Raw genomic sequence first — 22,001 nt, forward strand, 5'->3', positions numbered from 1 at the left:
AGGGCTCTTTATTCATACCTGGCAAACAAATGTGTCACTGTAATGTGTGAAAATTCTCAAATTCGAAAGTGATTAACAAGAGAGTCATGGGATCTATTTAGCACTAAGAAAAGTATATAATTTACCAGCATAGCTTGGACTAATAGCTCATCAGCAGGGTCTTGACAGCAGCCAATCACTAATGCATTGGAGTTGCAGAGCCCCCGCTGAACTCCAGGGCCAGCTGCCCTACAAACTGACTCCATAATCTTTGAGAAAAACAGGCTGAATCTGGTGTACTATTTAGGAGTTGATTTGGGTGGTTTTAAGTTTTTGTGCAGAGGGTGCAGGGGGAGCATCAGAATTTCCCATCACCAAGCGGTAGATCTGATGAGTTTGTTAAGACTTTGTCTGTTGAACTGCTGGACCAAACGGGCTGAATATGCGGTATTCCAAAAGCATTTCTTGTTTTAGCGTAAATCATCGAGAGCATTCAATTCTAGAGGCAGACATCACCTTTAAACCTCTTCTCGTGTTCTAATGAGAAAAGGAGGGTGGAAAGAGTAGCAACATGTCACTGGTGTGTTTTAAGAGTTAACTGAAGCACATCCTAAAACATGTCACAGATTCTGAATGCAGTGTAACTGTTAATGATGATGAAAATGACAGTGTGACTTCTGCGCCTGGCAGTTGTGTAGAATAAAAGGAGAGGGAACGGTTTCTGTTTCCTCTGGTGGCAATCGATCCAGGAAGTGTGGGATTTGAGTGTGCGGTGGATGGAAAAGTCACCTAACTTTTTGTTATGGAGATTTGGTAATTTGACCCAGTGGCCCTGGCACTGACCTGCCTCTTTCAGGTGTAGTAAGAGTGGGGTGGGGGTAGGGAGTGTGGAATGTCCTTGTCCTTAATCAGATCATCAGTGGTGCTGCTTCAAAGGCAGATTCCCTCTAGAAATATGGTACTGATGATGCAGGAATAGGGACACAGAAATAGAGAATAGACGTGTGGACACAGCAGAGGAAGGAGAGGATGGGACAAATGGAGAGAGTAGCATTGAAATATACACCATGTATAAAATAGATAGCTAGTGGAAACCTGCCCTATTACCAAGAGACCTCAAGTCGGTGCTCTGTGATGATGATCCAGAGGGGTGGGATTGGGGAGAAGGGGGTGAGAGGGAGGCTCAAGAGGAAGGGAATATATGTATACATATAGCTGATTCATGCTTTTGTATAGCAGCAGCTAACTCAACATTGTAAAGCAATTATCCTCCAATAAAAAAAAAAGGCAGGTTCCCACATACTACCTCAACACTTACTCAATCAAAAACTCTGGGGTCAGGACTCAGATATCCACACTTTAGCCATACAATTTTTAGGTTTATTGAAGTTTAAAGTTATGAAAAGAATACATGTATTTTGGGTTTGCCACAGTCTGTCTCTTCATTCACAAGATTTCCATTTTTTATCATTTTTGGAAAGTCTAATCTTCCTTTCTTATATTTCCTGCTAACACTTGCATAAGCCAGTGAGTTTTTTCTCAATTTAATGATTACACCCAGAACCATAAGAAAGTTGAGATAATTGTGGATTTTGCCAGTTTATGGACCTGTTAGTTAAAGTCTGGGTGGCTCGGTGAGAAGGTTAACTAGTCCAAAGTCTGGAGATTAGGGTTTGTGGTCAAGTGTCTGTCCATTGCAGATGTCAGTTGTGGTGGGGATCAAGGTCTCCTCATCTATCAAATAAAGGCATGGTAGGCCACATCTCTAAGGGCTTTCTCAGTGTTTCAGTTGCAAAATTCCATACTGTGGGTTCACCTAAATGGAGGAATTTCTGTTGGTTTTCATTTTGTAGGCTCTGATAAGGCATCAGATACTAAAGTATGCCTGAATGGTTGACAGGGTTTACCTGATCCAGATGTGTTTGATTTAAAATTTCTGAGATAAATAACTTGGACAAGCGGAAAACAGCTGGTAACAAACCCAAATAACTGAATACTGTGTGTGTGTTTTAATTTATCTATTTTAATTGGAAGATAATTACTTTACAATAGGGTGATGGTTTTTGCTATTCTGTATACAGTTTTTTAAACAATCAACTTAGGTACACGGTCACATGATGCAGGGTATGTGTGTGTGTAAGTGCATGTGTGTGTGATCATACTTCTGTGTATCATCATATGTATTTGTAATGAAGATTTCTAGCCACACACTAAAGAAGCTAAGGCAATCATAGGCTTTCTTCTTTGTCTTTGCCTTCAATCAACTTGGATTTTAATTCTAGTTTCATATTTTCTATTTACAGACACTCAGGCTCTAGCATTTTGCTATCACAGAATGAGCATTTTCTTTACATAAAAAACTCTTTCATCTTCAACTGTTGCTGTTTATGGTTTTCTTCTGACCTCTGCCTCTTAGTCGGCCCTGGAATTGATTTCCTTTTTTTTCCTGTCTTGCCATGATACTAAATAACTACTCTCAGGGTTTTTAGACATCTTTTAAAAACATCTTTTTTAGACTGTGGGGCATAATGCATTAGTAGGTCATGAAATCAATTTAGAGGAACAATTAAAAAAAATCAGAATAGTAAGCATAGGCATTGTTCACATGTTTGTTTTATACAAAAGTATGTGTCCATGTGTGTATGGGGGCATACATGTAAAATGCATTTAATTACTGTAGGCCAGAGTAAAACATGCTCGAAAATCTTTGCTTTACAGGATAGGGTCAGTGGCTTCTTGGTCCTCTAAGGGACCCCTTTGCAGTGTAACCCAGGACAGCAAACCACACTGTTTGCAGTTCTCCTTTTGGTCTTGGTGACCACCCTGGCTAGACTGGCTACACTCCTCAGTTGACAAACACTGGCCCGTCTGGCATCGTAGCCAGTACTTACCACTATATATTTTTGGTCTGACCTACATCCCCAGCCTTTTCTGATCTATGAAGTTACTGTCAACACACTGGGAGGTATTATTTATCTTCCTCCCATGGTTTTGGGTGACAAAGACCCATCACTAGGAAAAATACTGTTAGGAATCTTGCCGCTTAGGAAACAACAAAGCTCTTTCTCAGTGTTCCCTTTCTAGCTTCTCCCTCTTAGCTTATCCGACAGATAGAAATTAAAGCTGCACATCCACGCAGACCAGAGGCTATATAATAACTGAAGGAACAGCCTATTAGCAATTCAGAAACTCTCCAGATTCCTTCGATTTCTTGTGGGTAATGGGGGCTGGGATTGAGAAGGGAACAGGAGAGACTGAGGGCAGATTGGCTGAAACAGGAGTGTGTCAACATGTCAGTCCTAAAACCAGCAGTTTCAGTAAAGAGAACTGAACCTTAGCTCTATCATGAAGATGCCTGGACTGAGGTATCATGGTCACTCAACCTTCCTGGATCACAGTTCATCTCAACAGTAAAATCGCACTTGAATGGAGTGAACATTTGTGATAGAGCTAAAATGAGAAAGGTGAGTAAGCAGCCTGTGATGTAAAAATCTCAAAGTATTATTTTCCAAGTAAAATAGAAGTTTGTTTCTTGCCCACATAGCAGTTCAGGGAGAATGGTCCTGTGTGGCTATACAGAATCCTTCAAGCACTCGAGCTGTTGGCCACTCTGCCATCTGCAACTCGGTCCCTCTCCCAAGATCTCTCCTGGTCATGCCTTTGCCACTGGGGCACAAGTATGAAGACACATGTCTGCAGCGGATCCTGGGCTTGGCATGGAAATGGCATGTGTCACTTCTATTCAGATGCTTACAGCTAGAAGTTAATCCCGTGGCCACAGCTAGTAGCAGAGAGGCTAGGGATGTGGTTTACCCGTGGAAGACATTGATGACCAACTCACAGCCTCTTTCACAGAAATTAACAGTCACTGACTTGACTGTCTCACCTAGTCCTCACACATTGTTAGGAGTGGTAGACCATACCATCTCAATTCGACAGAATAGGAAACTGAGGTCAGATTGAAGTAACAGCTAAGCAAACCATTCTCATGCTCCTCCCTAACATAGCAATCATTAGTCATCTGCTATGTTTCAGGAGCTTTTAATTCATCAAAAATTATTGTCTTTAATTGACTTTAGGTGGTAGGCAAAAATGGACTCCCTCCAAAGTAAATGTCTAGACCCTGAATCCTGGAACATGGATGTGTTATGTTACATGGCATAAGCAGCTTTAAATATGTAATTAAGGTTTCTAGTGAAGTGAAGTAGTGAAAGTTGCTAAGTTGTGTCTGACTCTTTGTGACCCCATGGACTATAGCCTGCTAGGCTCCTCTGTCCATGGAATTCTCCAGGCAAGAATACTGGAATGGGTTGCCATTTCCTTCTCCAGGGATCTTCTTGACCCAGGGATCGAACCCAAGTCTCCTGCATTGCAGGCAGACTCTTTACTGACTGAAGTACAAGGGAAGCCCAATGAAAGTGAAAGTCGCTCAGTCCTGTCTGACCCTCTATGATCCCATGGACTATATAGTCCATGGAGTTTCTGGGCCAGAATACTGGATAGCTTTTGATATTCCTAGCTCAGGAATTGAACTGGGGTCTCCTGCCTTGCAGGCAGATTCTTTACCAACTGAGCTATCAGGGAAGCCCTGAGTACCACCAAGGATACTGAAGTGGGTTACCATGCCCTCCTCCAGGGGATCTTCCCAACCCAGGGATCGAACCTGCACCTCTTAATGGCTCCTGCATTGGCAGGCAGGTTCTTTACCGCTAGTGCCATCTGGGAAGCCCAATTAAGGTTTAGGACCTTAAAATAGGGAGATTACCTTGGACTGTCTAGGTGGGTCAAATATTATTACATGAGCCCTTATGAGCAGAGAATTTTCTCTGGCTGGAGTCAGAGAGATGCAGCAGAAGTGGAAGTCAGAGACATCCCCAGTGTATGAAAAATGCCATGTGCAGCTGCTGGTTCTGAAACATAGCAGGCTCCATGAAACGACAGGAAAGAGTGTCTGGGTGCTAAGAGGCAGCCCCCAGCTCACAGCCTACAGGAAAATGGAACCATGTTCTACAACCTCCATGAACTACATTCTGCCAACAATATGATTACACTTGAGAGCAAGTTTTTTCCTGGAGCCTCCAGAAAGGAACACAGCCCTGCTGACACACCTTGAGTTCAATCTTGAGAGACCCGGAACACAGAAATTCTGTTGAGCCACACCATGCCTCAACTCTCTGACCCACAGAAACTGAGATAATAAATGGAGGTTGTTCCAAGCCACTAAGTATGTGTGGTTATTTTTTTACAGATGCAATAGAAAAATAATGTACTTATATTCTCTCAGTCTTTGAAAGTAAATGTTATTTGAATTTTATGGATTTATGAAAGTGAAATTCAAAGCAGAACTGAGATTTGAATCTATAGTTCTATGGCTTGAAAGTACTTTTTCCCCAAAGATACTGTGCTTCCTACCACAAGACATTGAAATGTCTTGCAAAACGTACACTGTGCTATGTAAATAGAAGGCATGTTTATTAGTATCAGGAGTAATGCTTATTCCATAAGTGCAAATCTGTTTTAAGTGTAAATGACCAAAAAATGTATTGAAATATAGCAAACACAAAAGTAGTGTTGTTTGGATTTTATTTTCAACTCTAAAAGAAAAATAAGGGAGCTATTATGTTGTTCTTTATGCCTTTTACAAAAATTAAATAAGCCCATTTTTGCTTGTATAAATTAAGATATCCATCTTAGTTCTATGACTCTGAGGCAATATCAAATTAAAGGAAAGTAGGGATGGACAGTTTAATCCATCTTGTATTTTCTAAGAGACTGAATTACTCTTTCGGTCTGACAGGTGGATGAATTACTTTTCCCTGCCTAAAAATTCTCTGATTACACACACTTATATGAGGGAAACAAAAGAAATAAGTGATAATTTGAGACTTCACGAGTTTAAACTTTGTTGAAGAACAGAATTTACATGTAAAAAATTCTAATGTCAACCTTTCATGATATAAATCTTTGGAGAGAATCCATATGAAAGAGCTCCTTTCATATAGATTGTGTATAGTGTTCCCAACCATTGCTTTGCAAAGAATAAGAATTGAGACTGATATTCCTCCATACCCACTGGGGATAGTATTTTCAATTTATAAGATAATGTTTGCTCTTTTTCTAAACTCTAGATCCAGTTTCAGATTGTTGCAACTCCCTAAACAGTTTATATTTAGATTATTTGGGTGAAGCTCACTTGTGTATCTCTGATAATTACCTTGCTCTCATTTCTCTTCATGTCTTCTATGTCCATGCCTGACAGTATTCCAGGCGAATGTTTTTTGTGTGTTTGTGAACGATAAACATAAATTCAGGTAAACAAGCAAAAGTCTTCTTATTTTCCGTGGCTTTTGACTACAATATTTAAGAAGATCACAGTTACCATAAGCAAAAAATAGCAGAAATGGGTGTGGAATATTCATTTCAAAAACACAATGATAATAAAAATGATCCAAAATCTTGATAACAAAATGGAGTTACAGATAAATACCCCGGAGACAAGGATTGAGAAGATGCAAGAAATGTTTAACAGGGACCTAGAAGAAATAAAAAAGAGTCAATTAAAAATGAATAATGCAATAAATGAGATCAAAAACACTCTGGAGGGAACCAACAGTAGAATAACAGAGGCAGAAGATAGAATAAGTGAGGTAGAAGATAAAATGGTGGAAATAAAAATTTTTTTAAAAATGGTGGAAATAAATGAAGCAGAGAGGAAAAAAGAAAAAAGAATAAAAAACACAAGTTCTGTCTCATTTATGTCTTCATCTGTATATCTCTGCTGCAGCTAACCTTTTCTTTTTCTTTCATCCCAATAGGAATACTATGACAAAGGAGATTACATTATTAGAGAGGGGGAGGAAGGAAGTACATTTTTCATTTTAGCAAAAGGAAAGGTAAATATTAATTAAAGCTTACTTAAAGTAAATCTAAAGAAGCATTTCAAATCTGTTTGCCATAAAAGCAGCAGTGTTGTGCATTGCAGCCCAAGTCATCTGTCTGCACTGAGCAGGTAACGGAGCTTCTGCTCAGAAGATACCTGGGGAAGTGAGGGTTGGAGGAGGGGAGGGGGGGGCGGTCTGAGCACTGGGTTTGGGGCCACAGGAAACTTATCATGGGTTCTGGCTGCAATAGTAATTTCTTAGTGACCTTAGTCAGGTCCCTTGACTTTCTTTGGACCTCATTTCATTGTGTGTAAAATGACTGGATTATTTCTAAAGGTACTTCCAGCTATGATTGTGTGATTCTCAGCCCAAGGGTTCAAGATCAAGGGCTGTAATATTTTCCCATCCCACAGGTAGACAAACAACAGGTAGAGAATGAACTAGATAACTGACAGAACAATCAGGCCTCATGCAGTAGAACAATATGATTGAGAACTTGAATTCATACACAGTAGCTCAAGTTTATTTAGATGATGATGAGAAATTTGCACTAATATATGCAACATAGTTACACTAATATACGCAATATATTCCTTTACCTAGATATTGAGTGGCTAACATGTTGCCAGTTGTTCCTAGGTTGACTCTGCAGTGTTCCTCAGAAACAAAAAGCATTTGTGAAATATTGAAGGAAAGGATAAAATCTTAAGAATCTATGTCTCTGAAGTGTCAGCTTTTTACTTACACTCTTTCTTCCGCAGAAGAGTTTATCATCACAGAGTTAGACACTGCCCTTTGTAAACTGCTTTGTGGTTGAACTTTGGACAGAGCCCCCAGCAATGGAAAAAAAATTAACAAAATAGTTTTAGAAACTCTTGAACACTGCACCACTTTTCATCATTTCTCCCCAACCTGGACCTCATGGTTTGAAAGAATTCTGGTTAATAAACAAATTGCATTTATCATTTAAACTTTTTGAAATTTATTAATAAATGCTCATCAGAACTTCAAACCAGCACAAAGCAACCCTTCTTAGCATGTTGAACTGGAATAATTCTAGCCACAAAAAGGAATATTGACGTTTTTGTTTGACTCTGGCTTCCTGGCCTGTGGATCACACTGAGACTCTCATGAAAATTGTGGACTTTCCTCCATGTACTCATTTTTCTTTCAGTTTTAGAGGGTACGCAGAAATCAACAAGTTAGTCAGGAACATGAGATTCAGAATTCCTGATACTGTCTTATTCTTGATTGACTTGTCAACCCCGTTTGGTTTTTTGAAAAAATAAATTTCCTATAGGGCCATTATTATTTTCCTTGAGCATCCCTAGGAAGAAATAACTGGATTCATGTAAAATACTTTGAGCAGTGAGATTTGAATGAAAGCTTCCTCTTACAAAAGGTGGAGTCATTTGATCGTGTTGAATCACAGGAGTTTTCATTCCATCCAAATGAAATGAGTATAGTTAGATGATTGTAACTACTGCAAGAATAAAGCAAAGACTTTTTTCCTTGTTGAGTCAAATTTATATAGATCAGGAGAGTCTGGTTGAATGGGTATGTGTTCAGATTCTCCTTTTTTTTTTTTCCTTCCCTCTCTCTTTTCTTATATTGTTTGACATCATTTAGGTAAAAGTCACCCAAAGTACTGAAGGCCATGATCAACCGCAGCTAATAAAAACACTGCAGAAAGGAGAATATTTTGGAGAAAAAGCTCTTATCAGGTGAGTTCATGAATTTTTATACCACACTTAAATAATTCTTTGGTTGTTTTACATGTGTACTTCTTACCCATGTAGAGTTGTCAAATAGAGCTACCAATTATCCAGGAAATAAACGGCAATTTTGCTGACTTCTAAAAATTTCATTGTTAATCAGGAAATAAGTGTACTAACTTTCCACAGGAAGACATTCACAAAGTCTTCTAAGTTTGCTAGTGAAAATAAAATTGGTGTTCTATTAGAATTTTTAGTTTAAAAGAGAGAAAAAAATTGAAAATTTTAATTTTCCTGTAAGAATGTGTTTTTATATATTCCTGTTTTACCCTTTAAAAATGATCAAATAATGACTTCCCATATTTTTGTGATTTTAAATCATTATGTCAAAAGTAGTATTTTCTTAAGGATTTTTATAGACTCATTTTGCAAGTTTTAAAAACAGCTCAAAATAGTGTATTTGACGTTTCTACCTGAACCTTTGGCCTTTTGAGATATGAATTTATTTACTGTTGACCTAACTTATGGAAAAATATTTGTAAAGATTAATCAAATGTCTCAGGAGGCATTATGTGCTTCCTGGAATTTAGAAACCAACCTCAAGTCTGAAAAAAATTTTCTTAAATAAGATAACTTTATAAAAGATCAAGTTAGAATTTTGAGCAATACCCTTCTTTTTTTTAATTACATGTTTTTAAATAAATGCTTGAAATTAGTTAAGAAAACACTTAAAATTTATGTTATTACTAAATACTTTTTATTTCATCTTTATACTTATAAAAATGACTGCTCATATTTCTTCCTTTTTAATTTTTGTGAAGCCTACAAATTCTGCTGATTGACATGTTAGGATTACATTAGGTACAGAGCAATGAAAAAATCTTCATAAATTTCCTGAAAACAAAGTTGGTTCTTTAAAAATCATAAAGCTCTTAGTTTTTAAAGAAAATTAAACTACTTAAAAACTCAGTAAGCTCAGTTACAGTTATTTTGTAAACAATTTAAAAATTAATTTAAGGACAAGTTGAATTTTTGTTTTCCATTTTCTAGGTGGTAATGAACTGTTTCAATAACAGGGAAATAATCTTCTTTTTGTTTGCTTTTTTATGACAGAATATGAATACACTCATGTAATACAATCATGTAATATCATTATTCAAGACTTCAATGTGTTTGTTCTTAACATTAACACATTACTTTTCTCATACCCCAAAGCAAAATTACTAAAGTCCAAAAGTGCAGAGAACTTTATAAATACACTATAGACTCAAAATAACTCTTTAAAAGGAAAAAATGCTGTCTGGTTATGCTGGATCTGAAGTAATTTATGCTCTCTGTTGCAGCCAGCCAATTATAGTATTTTCCCATGAGAAACATGGGAATTTATATTTAATAAAGACACTCTGCTCCCCAAAGCATTTAAAATGTAAAGCTAGAATCCATGAGAAGGAGAGTTGGATGCATATATTTTTTCATTTTTGTGTATTTTTATGCTGTCACTTTTTAGGGCCACTGACTGATTCAGTATTCCTTATATTCTGTGTATTTACATGATTTGATGTTAAATAGCCCAGGAGTTCCTTCAGCATTTTATGTGCAAAAATAAATCCATGACACTTACACAGTTATTACGAAAGAAACATATGTGTATTGTAAACATCTAATACTTATAAACTTTTTGTAAAGGATATTCCTAGTCAAAATCATGATACTGACAAGTGAAAAGGATGTCATGCCTCTTTTTTTTTTGAACTTACAGATCAAATAATTGACCCATATCCAGGATCATATCTGTATAGATATCTATGCACATACAAGTTGAGAAAAAACTACCCAGCTCCCAACTCAAAAGCACATTAAGCTGAAATGTTTTCACCAATGTTTTCTAGCAAGGACCCTGTGAACTTGAGGGGGGCTGTGGGTTATGTCTGAAGGCATCTGGAAGCCAGTGATGTGGATAGGGGACTTCTCTGGAGTGAGAGATAGTCTGTCAAAGTTTTCCCTGTCCTGTCACTAATGGAAGATGAGGGAACTCTACTTGTGTGATGCCATTTTTGGGGAAGTTGTTAAAAGCAGTCTAAACATGCTTGCTGCTATAGGCTACCTTAAATGCAATCACTTTCAGAGCACTGGGTATCATATGGATGTACCTTTCCTCGGGGTCTCTAGTTTGTGATTAATAGAGGAGTAAAAATAATATAAATAAAGGTACCTACAGAAATACTTTCCCCATGCTTGACCCTTGGTATTCATTAGGTAATTAAATTTACCATCATTAGATCATGTGCCATAACTCATTGTATTTAAGGGAACAACTGTAGAATCGCTAATATATTGTGTACCCCTGAGAACGAAGACAATGCTACTAATTACACTATGACTCACTGTCAGTTGTAGGACATGTTTTGATTTCAGGGATTTTCATGGAAACTGTGCATCTTAGACTATAAAATGAAAGGTTTTAATATTTCTTTAATTCACTGGGTCATATGGCACTTTCTCTGGGTTTTCTTCTTGTTTGGTTCTTTATAAGTTACTCACGCAAGGTTTTTCTTATAAATTTCTTTGATCAGTTCATTTCAATTTTGACTGCTTATTAATTAGCAGTTCCTGTTTGATCAGAGGAGAGCTATTTTAGTTGTGCTGGCACAGAACACAGAATGAAATTCCATACACGGTTGCGCTCACTGACTCCTTGACGTTCCCAGTGCATTTATCTTACTCTCCTCTGGATTTCTCGTGCACATCATATTTTTAGGACACATTTCAAATCTTTTTTGGGGGAGGAAGGGGTGGAGTGTAAATTATGATGTTACAAAAACACATCATCTTTGGAACGTTTAAGTGATGCTGTTTCATATCAGTCGCAGATTCCCTAATAAAAATAGATGTCTAATTTCTCACTAGAAAATTGACTTTCCTGTTTTTGTCTGCAGTGAAGATGTCAGATCAGCTAACATTATCGCCGAAGAAAATGATGTTGCATGCCTGGTTATAGATCGAGAGTGAGTATACTGATGTTGTTAAGAGAATGCCGGCAACTGCCACCTTTGAAGACTTGGCCTTCTGTTACTCCAACGGCCCATCTGTCTTCCCATTCATCACCATTTGGAAACGCTGGCCAATCCTCAGCTGCGAGGACATTCTATTAAAATTCATGGGAAGGAACCAGGCCTTCTGATCTGAATCTGTCTGTGGCAGCGGCAGATGCTGACGGGCTAAATATTTTGTGAGCAGAGTTTGTACATAAATATCAGCAATAGGCTGATTTAAATTCTGCATCTTCCAGAGAAACAAGCTTGTTAGGCCTCATGGATTTTTCCACACACCACACACTGAAGAATTTCATAATTTATTTGTGAAATGCTCTAAGTAAGCAGTCAAAAATTTAACAAAACCTATCTCTCTCAAAATATAAAATGCTTATTAGTTAGATGTATTTCCAGAGAAGTTTTAATTTAACATTTGTAGTAATCTGGAAGAGATGTGTGTCAACATTAATCTCTAAGTGTCTGAGGTTATTTTTTTAGAATATCTCAGTTAGTGTCCTTAACTCACTTTGAATCATATTTGAATCTGACTCCTTCAATCTGTCATTAATCAGTTGAATATTTGTTGACTCTGTAGATGTGAAAAAGGAAATTCAACTATACCAGAGCTTTGTGTGGTCAAAGAAACAGGGCATACTCTTATGAAATGCTAATATGAAATAGTATAATGATGAGTGTCACAGGAGTATGTAATTGATTGCTAATTAAATAAAATATTTATTATTTAATATAACATCATAGAGATTTAGATAGCTATATGCTATATAGATATTTATATGCTATTTAGATAACATAGCATCATAGAGATTTAGAGCTGAAAAGAATTTTGGATTATTTTATAAAATCTTTTTATTATGAAAATTTTCAAACATATTAAAAAATAAGATGATATTGAGTCATGCAAGTACAGCAATTATTGTTTAAAACCTTATCTGTACCACTTTGCCATCTCCTTCCTATCTTCTCCATACTATTTTCAAGCAAATCAGAAACATAAAATTATTTCATCTATGAATTTTAGTAGCATCTCCAAAAGCTAAGTGTTATTTATAATAATGACCACAATAACATAACATGCCTAAAAAATTAATAATTTTTATTTATTTAATTATATTTTAATTGAAGTATAATTGACATATAACATTATACTAGTTTCAGGGGTACAACATAATCATCCAATATATGTATGTATTGCAAGAGGATCACTACAGTAAGTCTAGTTAACATCCATCATCACACATAGAATAACAATTCTTAGTATCACTTTGAGTTTCTTTAATCTTTCCCTTACAGATAAGAACAGTGAGTTCAGGTCAGTTCAAGAACTGCCCCAACAGTGTCATCTGAAATGGAGCAAAGGCTCCTGCCCAGGTCTTCTAGTTCTTTTAACAGTCTTTCCACCATGCCATTGGGTTCCCACAGCATGTGTTCAGAAAGAGAAGCAGGCACAGTGTCGTGAAGTGGGAAAAGTTTTACTTTATCTTTTAAGTGTAGAATTGGGGCTTAAAATTCATAGGAGCTTTCTAGGCAAAGAGGAAATGTAGAAGTCTTTCCAGGCGAAGTAAAACTTAAAAAATAAAAAAGGCATGGGGTTAGAAAGTGCAAGTATGTTCAAATGAAGGTAATCTTTAGTGGAAGCTCTCAAATATATTGATATGATATTGCCCTGACGATGCATTGTTTTCCATATGAGTTCCTTAAAAATACATGTGTGTGCTAAAGAGCTTTAGCTGTGTGTATGTGGTAAGATCTTATCAGTTGCAGTGGATTAAAAATTTATTGTAATCATTTAACCAAATGTTTGTGCAATATCTCATGTATTCATAATCCATATAAAGGACAGAGTGGTTTTTATAGATTTTATAACTTATTTGGAAACTTATACTTTTCAAATGCATAATTTACATGTGCATAGTTGAGATTCTTATAACATACAAGGTACTGACCTGTTAGACACAGTGAGACATTAAAAGTTACATGAATTTATTCTGTGTGTGAGAAAAACTGGATGTCAGGTATGACTGAGTTGCCCTACATCCTGAATTTCCTGGGACTGTTCTGGTTATTCTAATATTTTTATGATTGGCAGTCCCATTCACTCTGAAAAGCATTCATTTTGGATGATAAATTGTATGATCATTGTAGTCATCACTTAGAAGGCTAGATTGAGATCCCATGGTAATTTGCCCGTGGTACACTCACACCACTGTTCACACTTGATGTGAGGGCTTTGTTTAGCATCTGTCTTCCCACACTTTAGGTCCCCCATGAGAACAGAAACATCTACTTTGTTCACTGCTGTCGCCGTGCCAGCATTGGGCAGAGTCCTTGGCATACAGGAAACGATCCACATATTGTCTGAATAAAGGGCACCATCCTTGCAATGCCGTGTAGTGGCTGAAAGCCTATGGCTCTTTATTTCTTCTTTTCTAATTCATCATTTTAAAAAATACATATTTGAAAGTTACGACTGTAGTGTTGCAGCTGTTTAAACTTGACTTTAGTTTGCAGAGATTTTCTAGAGAACTCTGACACCGATGTCACTTACAGTTAAAAAATAAAATTTGTTTACAATACTTCAATTAGTTTCATAGCAAGGTAATGGTGACCTATACAAGAAGTATTTACTTTTACTTGAAAATTTCAACCCTTGGAAATTTGAAATAATATTGTTTTGTTTCTCACTTCTCTAGTCAGCAAAGGACAGTTCACAGGGAAGGGTAGAGAAGAGAGTAGATTTGAATGGGGAATGAAAAATATCCAGACTTCCATAGTGGTCCAGTGATTTAGACTTCACTTTCCATTACTGGAGGTGTGGGTTCAATCCCTGGGTGGGGAACTAAGAGCCCATGTGCCTCACGGCCACAAATCCAAAACATAAAACAGAAACAGTATTGTAATAAATTCAGTAAAAACTTTAAAAATGACCCCCATCAAAAAATCTAAAAAAAAAAAAGATATACTTAATAATGTAAGTATAGGTTGGTGATCAGTTAAATGTGGATAGGGGTCTTCAGGGCTAGGCAGTCAGTATGTGGCACCAATACATTAATAAGATGGTTTATTAGTTTTAGGTAGTCTGAGGTAAATTTTCATTCCTTTCATTTTGTTATGTCCAGGAGCTTAAGATTTACTGAGGTGCATAAAGCATGGTTTCTAGAAGGATACTGTTTTTAGTGGGGAAGAACACCAGCCTGGCAATGATGAATCCAGGTAGATTGTATGGAGTGAGGATGCACTGGAAAGATAATCCAGAGGATAGATTTGTTAGGTGAGGAAGGGGATTATTTTTTTCTCATGGGCAGTTCCTATGTAAGAATTCCCAGAGATGGGGAACTTGGGACAGGGTGATTAGATGGGACAGTAACAAGCGTGTGATCCCTGAGCAGGGGGAAGTCAAGGGAAAGATGTTGGCTGAGCCTCAGAGAACCATTAAGGTAAAATATTTGGACTTTATCATTTAGGAATGTAAAATAAGTAGTATTATCTAGGGCTAGAGGAGAAGTAAATTTTATTTTTGATTTTAAAAATAAATAGCTTAATTTGATTAAGCAAATTATAAAAATCTGTAATGCATGTAACATGTTGATGCAGTAAACAAATCATGTAGGCTATTTCCTTTCCACTCTTTTTTTTAGAAAGTATTTTTTAAATGTTTATTAATTCATAAGCTCATGATAAACTGTTTTTATTTACATTAACAAGTCAACCATTGTTTTGGGGGTTTTTTGTTTGTTTTTAACTTTTTATTTTGTATTGGAGTATAGCCTATTATAACAATGTTGTGATAGTTTCAGACAGACAGCTAAGGGACTCAGCCATATATATATACATGTATCCATTCTCTCCCAAACTCTCCTCCCAGTAAACAAATCATGTAGCCTATTTCCTTTCCTCAGTCTTCTTAAAAAAAAAGAACAATATTGATAAACCTGAACCACAGGGCAGAAAATTACAGAAATGTCATCTCTTCTCACTGATAGCCTCTTTGCTTTCAGAAACTCTCAGCATCAATCATGTAACTTCCAATAACTATTCTATCTACATGTCATGGCAACTTGAATGTAAATAAGTTATTGAAAAACAGTTTGCAAAGTTTTGAGTAACCATACAAATAGGCTTTCATAAGCTTAAGAAGAATGGCAGGTTGCAGTGGTTAACGCTCAGCCCTGAGCTTTTTGTTTTATTCATTTTCTTCATTTAGAACATTCAACCAAACAGTGGGGACTTTTGAAGAACTCCAAAAATATCTTGAAGGGTATGTGGCAAACCTGAACCGGGATGATGAAAAAAGACATGCGAAGTAAGTGGAGATATTTTTCTAAGCTGGATGTGACTTCCAGCAGTTGATGAAGAAGGGGACTGAAGGGTGTGATTGGTAACTTTTAGTGTATTGGCACTAGAAAATTTGGGGGAGTTGTTTTAAATTGTTCTTCCACAAAAAGGATACCAGTTACCTCTAGTGTAGATATTATTTTAGTCTATAAGTATTTTCTTATTTTTGGTGATGAGTAGTAATGTTTGGGAGAAATTTCCTGATAGGAGGCCTTGGGAAAGAGTTGACTGGTGACTTGGTTCAAAAGGATATTAATTCAGAAAGGAAGTCTCTCTTGCCCATGGAAATCAAATGGGAATTCCAAGGAATAGCATAGCCCATTCAGAGCCTGGCTTATTTCAAAATATAAGGGAGTGGGACTTCTCTCGCAGTCCAGTGGTTAAGACTTCAGCTTCCAATGCAAGGGGTGCAGGTTCAATCCCTGGCCAGGGAGCTAGGATCCCATATGCCTTGTGGCCGGAAAACCAAAACATAAAACAGAAACAATATTCTAACAAATTCAATAAAGACTTTAAAAATGGTCCATATCAAAAAAATATTTTAAAAAAATTTAAGGGAGCTATTGCCCAAATGGTTTTATGTTGGGTTTTAATTGTAGTAATACTGATGAAAATGCTTTTTGGTTCATAGGAATAAAATTCTCTGTAAAATTAAAATTATTTGAAAATCCTTTGCTGAAGCATTTTGTAGAATGAATACTTAAGTATGTATTCACCAGACAGTACCATTAAAGTTGAAAAGTCAAAAGTTCTGAAAGACTGATATTTGAGTTAAATTAGAGCATTCAGGCAGACTGCATTTTTTTTTTTCCTTGCAGGGAATGTGTGTGCAGTTTTTGTGCCAAAGGTCTTTTGTAGTAAGAATGGTTCATGAATATATAACCCAGAGCAGTAAACTTTAATTAAGAGGGGAAAATGAGTATTTCCAAATAACAATACGTAAGCGTAAAGTAAGAAATGTATTTTTCACGTTTCACAAAGCAGTTATTCTGGTTCAGCCAGAGAAATCTTCAAAATCTAAAAAAAAAAAAAAATATATCAAAATATGGCAGATTCTCAGCGCAGTATCGTCCTGTAGGTGCATCAAAGGAAATGGCTCTTTTTTGTGGTTTTCTTTTCTCTCATTGGCTCTTCGTTTTTTAAATGGCTTTATTGAGATGTATCTCAAATACCACACAGTTCACCTCTTTTACCACTCACTGACTCAATCTGACATTTGTCTTTTTTATTGTGTGTGAACATATATCTGTTTTTTATTTGTATTTTCTGTTGATTTTCTCCCCAGATGTAACTGAATCTGATCCTATAAAAGTTGAGATAAGCTCTGTGGCAGTAATTACTGGCAGAAATAAGACTGTTCTAAGGGTGGGATCTGTTTGTACTGTGACCCCTGCTTTGCCTAAGGGAGCGTGTGTAAAGTTTCTCTTTTCTCATACAGGAGATCCATGTCTAGCTGGAAGCTGTCCAAAGCACTCTCTTTGGAGATGATTCAGCTGAAGGAGAAAGTGGCCAGATTTTCCTCATCATCCCCCTTCCAGAACCTTGAGATTATCGCAACACTGGGCGTTGGTGGGTTCGGAAGAGTTGAGCTTGTAAGGGGTTTACGTTTCAAGCATCTGAGAGAAGCCTTTTGACTTTTGTTGTGTTTTGTATTCCAGTGTTTCTTGGAGGAATATATGCATTGTTATTGCTATCCAAATGTTACTTTGAACTAAAATTGAGAGTATAGTTTTCACTCTTATTTTATAATAGTGGGTGTGCTACTAAATAACTTGTAATGATATAGCTGCCATTTCAGTCTACTTTTGCCACATCCTTTTGTGATTTTTTTTTTCTTGAGGGCAGCTATTGGAAATGTACCAAGTAACTTTTCCCATAGGCTATAAAACATAAAATGTGTATTTCTTAGCAGCAACACTTATGTATACATATACTCATGATGCATTAACTCTATGTAAAGTAAACAAAATGTGGCCAGTGAAAGGGTCACAGAGATGAAATCTTTAATACCATAGTTTCATTTCTTAAACAATTCCTCTGCCATGTCTGTATTTGGCTTTCATGATCCTATTTTTGGGTTGCTCAAAATTTTCTATCCAAATTAAAAAAAAAAAAAGAAATTGAATGCAAGGAAATGTTTGAAGAGCAGGCTTCTGTAGTGCTGATCAAGACAGCTGGGAATTTATAGCCTGATTTCAGCTGCATCTTCCATATCACACCCCTCTGAGCTTCCAGACAGTAGCAGAGCCATGCAGTCAGATGCTCTGAGGAAACTGTGGAATGGTGACCTGGCGACTTTACTGGGTAGAGATGATGCTGAGCCCTTGGTGACTATTGAGCCCTTCCTTGCCCAGCGGATCTGTAACCATTCACTGTCCATTAACCTTGGGAACTATGATGACACCTCCATCTGCTGGGTGGCCTGGGTGTGAGCAGATCTGAAATGCTGCCAGGAGACTCCGAATAGTACACTCTACACCAAGTCAATACCCCATCTCTTTTGGGCAAAGGGGGGCAGAGATGAATTCTTAATAGGCCAGAGAGTTTGTAGTGTTTCTTATGCCATATGGAGGGATAAGAGAGCCATGTGCTGTATTTTTCATCAAAATCATGGCAAATGATTGAATTAACAATGCTGAGGCTTGTTTTAATATGGTTAGATAATAATAATTGAAATAATAATCTCACCATTGATTTGAAAGTCTGGGCATCAACTAGTGGCAAACTCTGAGTGAAATTAAGGGAGCAACCAACTCTGCACAATTTCATTATTTGTTAGAGATAGTCTGTTTATGGAGTTTTCAGCCTATCTGAATAAATACTTATTAAATTTCTAAAATTTCCTCTTAAAGGAAAATCCTATTTGTCCATCTAAAGCATGGTCTCCAATAGAACTTTCTGCTCTGATGGCAGTGTTCTGTATCCACCTGTCCAAAAGCATAGCTGCTGGCTAGATGTGATTAGAGAGCTTTTGAAATGCGGACAGTGCAAATGAAGGAACTGAATTTTTAATTTTAATCAATTTAAAATGAAATAGCTTTTTGTGACTAGTGGCTAGCATATTGAATCATACAGATATGAATCTTGGATTAAATAGGTTTTATTTTGAAACTCAAAGAAGTGACTATTACGAAAGAGCAGTTTTTGGCAATTCTGAACCAAGCTTTTTATGTCATATGCTCAAAACCAAAGAGATTTCTATACACTCAGACTTCTAACTAGAATATTTTTCTTGTTTCAATACAAACATTCTAGAACCATGTTCCAACTATGTGAATTCTTTTGGAAATTACAAAGAAAAGGAAGTGTGTACACCTGGATAAAACTCAGCTCCTAGAGGGATAAAGTGGTGAAAAGCTTCCATGCTATTTAACTATGAAAGAATTTGAACTCCTGCTGGTTCACATGTTTTACATAGATATTGCAGATCTTTCCTAGTAAGTTCATTTTGAGGGCTTGTTCTCTTCTCCCCTAGGTTAAGGTGAAAAATGAGAATGTTGCTTTTGCTATGAAGTGTATAAGGAAGAAGCACATCGTTGACACGAAGCAGCAGGAGCACGTTTACTCAGAAAAGAAGATCCTGGAAGAGCTATGCTCACCCTTCATTGTGAAGTAAGTGAATGTTTTGCTCCCAGAATCTTAGCATCTTAGGCTCTTCTTTGGAGTGCTTCTATGCAAGAGGACGGAGGAGGAAGAGGAGGCCCTTCTCTGAATTCTCCAGCCTAGTCACAGGGATGATACAGAAAATATTGGAAGTTTGAGAACTGAAGTCAGAATCCAGCTTTTTTTATTCTTGAGTAAACCTCAGGGAAGTGTGTGTGGGTGTGTATGTGTGTGTGTGAATATAAAATTATTGTTTTAATAAATTGAATTGCTTATTTAATTCAGACCTAATGGAGAATTTGGGAAGGAAGGATTCATTCAGAACACCTCAGGGGACGTGCTGCTGTTGAATTTCTGCAAAAAGTGGCATTTGGGACACATTCAGGCTGCCAGGGAGCTGGTCCCTGCAGTTGTTGTTAGTTGCTTAATGGTGTCTGACTCTGCGAGCCGATGGACTGTATAGTCTGCCAGGCTCCTCTGTCCATGGAATTCTCCAGGCAAGAATACTGGAGTGGGTTGCCATTCCCTTCTCCAGGGGATCTTCCCAACCCAGGGATCAAACCTGGGTCTCCTGCATTGAAGGCAGATTCTTTACCTTCTGAGCCACCAGGAGAGCCTGGTCCTTGCAATGCCAGATGCCAAAAGAAACACTTCCCTACAGGTACTGTTCTTTCTGGAGCTATCACCAGAAATTGGAAAAGAAACATATTCTAAGCCATGGCTCTCTTGTGAATTCATGGGTTAGTGGTGTAGGTCAGTTAAGGCACATATTTTCACACCTGCTTTCATGCCCTTAGAGTGTAGCTTTAGAGATTTCTGGGTGAGGTAAAGTGCCTCTGTAATGAGGAGAATTTATGCTTTTTGATCAAATGCCTTGAGAGAGTCTTTCTGCCTATTCATATTCTCAGACTCATATTTTTTCAAGATTAAAAAAAGTCTCAACCCAGGCAATACTGGCAATAAAGTCATGCAATTATTTTTATATAAACTATGTGTTCCTCCCCTCTTTTAATCAATAATTCATTAAAAACTATCATGAACAGCTTCAGGGCATGGATTAGATTTTATTCATTTTTTCATTTCCTGCCCTTTGCAAAGTAGCTGGCATAGAGTAGGGCAATAATGATATTAAGAATAAATGTTAATGACAACATTTATTATTGAGAAAGTAACATGTGCCAGGCAGTCTTCTAAGCAAAATTTTAAAATATATATCTTATATAATATATTTAAAGTGTATATTATATTATTATTATATTTATATTGAAGGTAAAAGTGTACATTGCTCAGTCATGTCCAACTCTGTGGTCCCATGGACTGTAGCCCGCCAGGCTCCTCTGTCCCTGGAGTTCTTCAGGCAAAAATACTGGAGTGGGTAGTCGTTCCCTTCTACAGGGGTTTTTCCCAACCCAGGGATTGAACCCAGGTCTCCTGCATTGCCGGCAAATTCTTTACCAGCTGAGCTACCAAGGAAGGCCATATTTACATTATATTATATATTTATATGTATCTTGTAATTTATTTATATTGTATATATAAAATAATTACATACAATCAATATGTAATCAAATGAATATATATATTTGTTATGATCTTCATAGTAGAACAGATAAATGTTATGACTTTTCTCGTTAACAAGAGCAGTGAAAAAACTGATGTCATTTAGCTAACGAATGGCTAGTCAGGGACTCAAGCCTAGGCATCTTGGATCCAGAGCTCATACCGAACCACTGGCTAGATTACTTCTGCTGTGTGTACGTGGTCCGGCTGTCCTTCTGTCTGCATTAGCCTGGTGCTAGGGAGACATGGGCATCTCTTGAGTGAGACCCAGAAACTGCTTTCCCCCAGCATTGTAATATGGTACCCTGCCCACATCCCACATCCGGATTAAGACTGTGATTCTTTCAGCTTCTGGGAGTCTTGCCGGCTGGTGACTCTGACTAATTCCCTCTCCAGTCATTGCTCTAAGGTGAAGAGACCCACCTGGCCTCTCACTCTTTCTCCAGGTACATCCTGCATCCAGTGATGGTACAGGTCCTTAAAGCTTTTGTAAAATCACAGGCCAACTCTCCCTCTGCCCAAGTCTGCTTCCTTCCTTCCCCATGGGTGTTGGTCCCAAGAGCATTCCCCACTAAACTGACTGCTTACAAATTTCTATCTTAGAGTCTGTTTCCTAATACCAACTAGAAGACATAAAACATAGGCGTGAGTAACTGTTATGCAAAGTGGAAAGTGAAAGTCGCTCAGTTGTGTCCAACTCTTTGCAACCCTATGGACTGCATATTCCATGGAATTCTTCCGGCCAGAATACTGGAGTGGGTAGCCTTTCCCTTCTCCAACTCAGAGATCAAACACAGGTCTTCCACATTGCAGGCGGATTCTTTACCAGCTGAGCCACAAGGGAAGCCCTGCTGTGCAAGGCAGATCTTAAAGGAGAC

At 37.3% G+C, this 22,001-nt stretch overlaps 1 protein-coding gene across 2 annotated transcripts in view; it reads left to right on the top strand.

Moving 5' to 3' along the window:
• Positions 1-22,001, top strand: part of PRKG2 (protein kinase cGMP-dependent 2) — a 111,975-nt gene that overhangs the window by 47,787 nt on the left and 42,187 nt on the right. Inside the window, exons 7-12 of one of the 2 annotated variants that reach the window (XM_070458247.1) lie at positions 6,795-6,872; positions 8,490-8,584; positions 11,512-11,580; positions 15,830-15,928; positions 17,399-17,552; positions 19,436-19,572. In XM_070458247.1, the coding sequence (XP_070314348.1) occupies positions 6,795-6,872; positions 8,490-8,584; positions 11,512-11,580; positions 15,830-15,928; positions 17,399-17,552; positions 19,436-19,572 (632 nt within the window). Of the gene's footprint in view, positions 1-6,794; positions 6,873-8,489; positions 8,585-11,511; positions 11,581-15,829; positions 15,929-17,398; positions 17,553-19,435; positions 19,573-22,001 lie in introns of those variants that run through there. The other variant, XM_020904328.2, reaches the window with a different exon arrangement.

This window comes from Odocoileus virginianus, chromosome 29 (genome assembly GCF_023699985.2).
Source record: "Odocoileus virginianus isolate 20LAN1187 ecotype Illinois chromosome 29, Ovbor_1.2, whole genome shotgun sequence".
NCBI classification, from domain to species: Eukaryota; Metazoa; Chordata; class Mammalia; order Artiodactyla; family Cervidae; genus Odocoileus; species Odocoileus virginianus.